General features: G+C 56.6%; 1 protein-coding gene across 1 annotated transcript in view; it reads left to right on the top strand.

Moving 5' to 3' along the window:
- Nucleotides 1-572: 572 nt before the first annotated feature.
- DTX1 (deltex E3 ubiquitin ligase 1) overlaps nt 573-6,944 on the top strand; it is a 32,416-nt gene continuing 26,044 nt past the window's right edge. The window contains exon 1 of the mRNA XM_025044484.1: nt 573-1,526. Within this exon, the coding sequence (XP_024900252.1) occupies nt 1,268-1,526 (259 nt within the window). The 5' untranslated portion in view covers nt 573-1,267. The remainder of the gene's footprint in view (nt 1,527-6,944) is intronic.

The following is a 6,944-nucleotide window of genomic DNA, read 5'->3' on the forward strand; positions in this document are numbered from 1 at the left end:
CTGAAGCGCGAGCCTGAGAGGGAGGCAGAGCAGAGGAGAGGAGGTGAGAGTGCGGGGTGCGGAGGGACCGCACCCCCGGCTCCTGCGGGGGCCCGCGCGCGCTTCGGGGAGGTCTGGGCTGGGGAGAGGGGGCACTTCCCCCCGGGGTGGGAGGCAGCGACCATCCGGCCGTTGGCTTCTCCTCCTCCGTGACGCGACCCCCGGAGGGGCCCTGGGCCGCGCCTGCAGCGCGGCTCATCCAGGCGCATCCCCGCGCACCTGCATCCCCCGCCGGGGCGCGGGCCCCGGGGGAGGGGAGCGCCGGAGGAGCTGAGGAGGGGGGCCACAGACGAGAGTCTCGAAAAATCGCGCTCCCAGCCGAGCCCTCCCTTCAGGCCTGCCCCAGGGGGACGCGGGCAGCGACCCCCTTTAGCCCCCTTGCTGCCCCCCGCCATCGGTTCCCCATTGTTCTCAGCCGATCGCTCTCCCGGGAAGGGGGAGGGGGTGCCGCGCTCTATTCTTAAAGGGCCCTCTCCCCTTCTTGTCTCCCGGCAGGTCGCGAGCACGAGTGGGGTGGGGCGTGCCCACGGGCCCCCGCCCCCCTCGTCCCCCCAGCTCAGCTCCGGAGCCGCAGGCCGGGCCAGCGGGCCTGGGGCACGCGCCGCTCTCCTCCCCAGCGCGTTCTTCAGCCACCCAGGCCTTCCAGGACACAGTGGAGTGGGTACCAGGGGGACAGGGACGCCCCCTTCATCAGGAGCCGTCGGGGGGGCGGACCCGAGACGAGACGAGCAGCCCCACTGGAGCCAGGCGCAGAGTCTGGGACGCAGTTGGGAGCGCAGAGGGCTGGCTCGGTGCCGCAGAGAGCAGCAGGCTGGGGCCGGGCCTCCTGGGTGACAGGCCCTGCGCCGCCGCCGGGAAGAAGGACGGGAGACCGGCGAGCAAGAGACCGGACCTAGGGTAGGGGCGGCTGCCTGAATCCCTTATGTGAGCCAGAGAACCAAGGAGTTTAGAGCAACGTTTCTCCCACCTCAAGACAGACGCTCGATTTCCAGAGCAGCACCCTTTATTGGAGACACCCGGGCCAGGAAGGGGTCCTTGGATGCTGGAACACCACCCCTCACTCATTTAACTGAGGCTGCCGGGCCTCACAGAGGACCGGGCGTGGGAAAGGAGGCGGGACAGCTCTTGCTGCCCTCCTGGGGAGAGAGGAAGTTCCCCGCCTGCTCCCAGGCCCAGGAGGAACTGGGCCAGTAAGAGTAGGGTCCTGGCCCCTGAGGCGGCAGCGGCCATGTCACGGCCAGGCCAGGGTGTCATGATGCCCGTCACGGGGCTGGGCTTCCCACCGCAGAATGTGGCCCGGGTGGTGGTGTGGGAGTGGCTGAACGAGCACAGCCGCTGGCGGCCTTACACGGCCACCGTGTGCCACCACATCGAGAACGTGCTCAAGGAGGATGCCCGCGGTTCCGTGGTGCTGGGGCAGGTGGATGCCCAGCTGGTGCCCTACATCATCGACCTGCAGTCCATGCACCAGTTTCGCCAGGACACAGGTGAGTGGACTCGCTCCCCGCCCCGCCCTACCCGCCAGGCCCGGCGGAGACACAGACGCCACCACCATCACCGCCGACCACCATCTTTCCCAGTGGGATGCTGAAATCCCTCAGCATCCCTGAGAAGGGAACCTGGAGCTGCAGGCCGGCCAATCTGCTGATCCAGCCTCCCTTTTCCCAGAAAAGAGGACGGCCTAGCCTGGTCCACTTAAGACGTCAGTTCCAATCTAGCTTCTTAGTTGTAGGGCCTTTGGCAAGTTCTAGCACGTCCCTTAGATTTAGTTTCCTCACCTGTGAAGTGAATGGATTATTATCTCTCGCAGCCGTGTGAGGATTAAATAAAATCGTGCTCACTGAGCACAGCATTTAGAACAACCTTAGAACTCAATGATCGTAGTAAAAGGACTGTCCCTGTACTTCCTCGTTTGATTTTTTTCCCCCTAACAATCACAGACAGTAAGTCTTATTATGGTGTTATTAGTCCCATTTTACAGCTGAAGCAACTGAGTCTCACAGACGCTGAGCAATTTACTCTCAGAGCTGGGATTTAAGCCCAGGCCGTTGAATTCCAGAGCCGAGGCTCTTTCTCGGTATCCGGTGTTGGGGTGTTGGGGTGGTGTGATGGAGGTAGTAGGGACGGGGCGAGCGGGTGTTGGCGGATGTGGAGAGGGATGGAAATGATGGACGAGATAGTGTTGGTGGTGACATCAGTACTCCATTGGTTGTGGGGTTGGTGGTGGTGCCGATGGCTGCGTTGGTGTTTGTCTTGGGGCTGTTGTGCCAGGGTGGTAATGATGGAGAGAATGAGGTCGATGGCAGTCTTATTGGGCGTGTGATAAGTGATGATGATGAGAAAAATGGGGAGGTCCAGTCCCAGCATTCTCATTCTGGAGATGGGCCATCACCATGGAGATCTCCCCGAGTCGTTGTTGCCTGGTGGTCCCCATGACAAGCATGGTGGGCAGCGGGGGATGGTGAGTCTCTGCCTCCTGCAGGTTTTCAAAGAATCTTTGTCATGTTTGACCCCAAGGACCAGCTGGTGGAGGTTTGGGGGACTTCCTGTGAATCTCTGGATGGCAGAACTGCAAGTAACAGTCTTGGAGACACTCAGACATGTCCCCTCTCTCTAAAGCTATGCCACTCAATATGGCAGTCACTAACCACATGTGTCTATTTGAATTTACATATATTAAAATTAAATAAAATTTAAAATTCTGTTCCTCAGTCCCACTGGCCACATTTTAAGTGCTCAGTAGCCCCTTGCGTCTCATGGCTGACATATTGGACAGCATAGATCCAGAACGTTGTCATCTGCGCAGAAAGTTCTAGTGGATAACTCTGCTCTGGAACACAGGCAAATCCACACACACACACACACACACACACACACACACATACACACACACAAAAGGTTTATTGACATTACTTCTCTGTACGTCTGTGTTTCCATAACTGCAGCCACTGGTGATGCCAATCATTCATTCATGCCGCTGTCTGATCACTTATCGATTTCCTGCTGTGTCTAATTCTATGCTAAGCCCTAGAATACTGCACAGAGCCAATTAGACAGGGTCCTGAGTAGAGGTGACCACGGGCAGACCTGTGCTGGAGATCCCGGTGGAGTGGGGGAGTAAACAAACATAATCTCACAGGTACTCAGTGGTAGGTCTGAGACTGTGAAATGCAGCTGGTCTGGGGTGGTCATGGGAGGCTCCTTCAAGGAAGGGATGTTAGAACGGAAGTCCGCAGAGTGAGCGACGGGGGACAGGGTGCCGGGTGGAGGAATAGCCGATGCAAAGGCCCTGTGGTGGGAAGCAGGGTACATTCCAGTCCATTGTGTTTGGAGTGATGGAGGCAGTAGGGACGGGGCGAGCGGGTGTTGGCGGTTGTTAGGAGGGATGGAAATCCCTCCTTACGCGGGGTCGGTGGTGCAGGATGAGGTTGGAACAAGGCCTGGACAGCCACGAAACGGGCTTTGCGTTGATTGAGCAAGTCACCGTCGAGTCCTCACGCCCATTCTTCCGGAGAGCCGCTGAGTCTCTGACAGAGAGATGAGAAGTGCTAGGTACCCCTGACCCGTTCTCTCTGGTGTCTCCTGGAACTTCCCCTGGTGGAAGCAGGGGTCTGACAGCAGAAGGAGGTGGTTTTTCTCCTTGGCTTGCTGTGTGGCTTTCTGCGGGTTCACAGCTCGTGCTGGGCGGGGAAGTTTCCCAGGGCCCGGCTTGGGCGGGTGGTGGTCCTTAGACCAAGGATAGCCCCACCCGAGGATGCCCCATTTCATTCCCAGCACCCCCACTTGGGCTCCTAGCTCCCCAAACTCCCTCCATTCTCTCTTCCAGCGGGCCCCTTACTCTCCGTGGTTCAACTGGATCCCCCGGAAGTTTAGCTTCAGTCACTTTCCCGCACCCCTCCCCGGAGCTGCTCACTCCACACCTGCCCCTGTTTGCCGGAAAAGGGAAAAAAACACTCATCCCTCCATGCGCTCCTGGGAGCCTGCCCGGACCCCCTAGCGAGGGAGGAAGGCCTGGGAACAGATGGGGCTGGCAGGGGACCTAAAATGCCGGGAATGCAGAGACAACCACTGGAGGGAGGGGCACCATGCCTCCCCACCGCATGTTGTGGTGTGCTCCCCACTTCTCTCAGAAGCAGATCAGTGTCAAGAAAAGACATCTCGTCTTCACTGTTCATGGTTCGAGGAAGAGCCTCAGGCAGGTGTCCTCACCTCTCCAGGCCTTAGTCTCCACACCTGTGAAATGCGCAAGTGTCACTTTGCTAACAGGTTTTCTGGATGGATGGAGAGAACCAAGCCTGTGATTTTTATCCCACAAACCTCGGCTAATCACCGAGGTTTGTGGGATAAAAATCACAGGCTTAGACAGTATGTTTTGGACAGTATGGATGCGTGAGAAACGATTGGGAGGTCCCAAGTCTTAAAAAGATTATGGTTTCTCGCTCTTTCTTACACACACACGCACACACACACACACACACACACACACACACACACACTAATATAAAGTTGTAAAACTCAAAGCTTACCTATATGTACTGAAATGAACACAGCTTCTATGTAGATTTTTAAACTGTAAAATGCTTGCTAAGTTCATTGAAGCGGAACTTTCATTTGGGGAGGGGGGAATAGCAGCATGCCCCAGCTTTGCTAGCGCCCTAACGTAGGAGCCGGCGGACTCTCTGATAAGGTCAGAAAGTAAATATTTTAGCCTTTGTGGCTCTGCGGTCTCCGTGGTAGCTCTGCCGTTGTAACGTAAAAGCAGCCACGGACAACATGCAAACGAATGAACGCGGCTGTGTTCTCCCAAAGCTAGTTGTGGACCTCGAAATCTGAATTTCATGTAATTTCCACGGGTCATGAAATATTCTTCTCTTTTTATCAACCATTTAAAAACGTGAAGGTCGCTTGTAGCTCGTGAGCTGAGCAAAAGCAGGCGGTGGGCAGATTTGGCCTCGCCCACCCGCTTGCACGCTGCTAACACACAAATGCCCTGTCTGTGTGTCTGCCATGCAGCCAGCTGAAGAAAACCCAAGTAATCAGGCTCAGACCACAGAGGCCAGGCCAGGCCAGGCCCCATGGGGGCCGCTGTTTGTGCAGCCGGTGCCCCCTCACCTCTCCCCTGCTGGGCTGTTTTCATCACTCCACACAGGGGGTGAGGTTCCCTTTGAAGCCCGACAAGTCCGGAACCCACGTGGAGGGAGAATATGGTGACACTGGGCCACGTGAACTTAGATTACTCACAGAGGTGTCCCCCTGTGAGGCCACAACTTCCCGGAGGGTCATTTGCCACCCATATCCCAACCCCCACCGTTGGGGCAGCAGAGTCTGGATTTTCCACCCAGCCCCCCTGCTGGATGGAGGTGTGACCTAGCCACTTCCTGGGCAATTTCCAGATTCCTCCCTGAGCTCACATGGTGGGGGCGGGGTGGGGGGGGCTGAAGGAAGGGCCACTTTTCTGATTGACTGGTGACTCCCATTCTTCTCTCCCTCTGCCAGTGGCAGCCTTCTGCCCATTCTACAGGTGGGACAGCCGAGCCCAGGGAAGGCCAGACTGGGGACTATCCACAACTGCTGTCCCCAAGGCTCAGCACATGGTTGCGCCAGCTCTCCCAAGCTGTCAGGCTGGAGTGACAGGTGGTGGCTGGTTTCAGCATCTCCCAAACCATCCCTTCTGTAGGTGGCCTGGGCTCCACTCAGGCCCATTCCCTGCCCTTATGGGACTATCCTGTCTGAGGACGTGCTTAGGCAGTTGGAGATGGCGTGGGGCCATCCAGAGGGAAGAACAGTAATCTAAACACCGCCAGTGTTTAGACTCCTAAGCAGGTCATTGTGCAGATGAAAGACTGAGGCCCAGAGAGAGTAAGTGATTTGCCCAAGGTCACACAGCCAACCTGTCCCGAGCTGGAACCCAGGCCATTCAGACAGTTCTAAGGGATATAGAACAAGGTAGCATTTAATGGTGGACTGAGAGAGTCCCTACCCTCTTCTCTCTTGAGAGTTCCGTCGGGGCTTGTTGTCAGCATCTCTACCAAGGCAGGAACAGCCTGCGCAATCCCAGAGGCCTCCAGGCCAGCTCTCTAGTTACAGGACCCCTTGAGACCCTCTCCCAGCCAAGCGTGGAAGGCCCTGCAGCTGGGCCTGAGAGCAGGGGCAAGGATGATGATGTGTGTTTGGGCGGGGAAGGGTCTGTCCTAATGTGGCACAGGTCAACTAATCCATACGCGGGTATCTCCCATTCCCACCTGTCACATTGCCACCATTACAGAGTCACCCTTTTGGCCTCTGGTTATTTGTCTGCCTACAGGATCCTCTTCTGATACCATAAAGTCATCCTCACTTTTATTAGTCAGTCAGTGGCACCTGCTCAGTGACAGGCCCTCGGCCGGGTCCTGGGGACTCAGAGAGAAGGACAGGACCCCTGCCTACTTGATTTCAGAACCCCGTGGAGGCAAAAGCAGACCCACGTGATGGGAACAGCAGTTGAACTCTCAAACTCACGAGGCCACAGATAGAGATCTGCATTCCAGCTTGACCCTTGTCTGGCTGTGTGACTGTGGGCAAGTGCCTTAACCCTCTCAAAGCCTCAGTTTCCTCCACTGTAAAATAGGAATAAGAATCATCCGTACCTGAGAGGGTTGCCGTGAGGATTAAATGAGATGATGCTGGTAAAAACATGGAGAATAATACTTTGCACATAGTTAGCATTCATGCTTAAGTAGGAAAATGATTTAAATGCCTAATGGGAGAGGTGGCCTTCGGCCAGGTAATGTGGGCAGTGTGTGTCTGGGGCCTCTGAGAGGGAGGACTTCCTGGAGGAGGAGTCCTCTGAGGGTTTGTGTGATTTGAGGGAACAGCACTGGCAAGGTTCTGAGGAGACCACAGGCCCGGGTGGCTGTAATAGAAGA

Source organism: Pteropus alecto, unplaced genomic scaffold (assembly GCF_000325575.1).
Source record: "Pteropus alecto unplaced genomic scaffold, ASM32557v1 scaffold113, whole genome shotgun sequence".
Classification (NCBI taxonomy): Eukaryota; Metazoa; Chordata; class Mammalia; order Chiroptera; family Pteropodidae; genus Pteropus; species Pteropus alecto.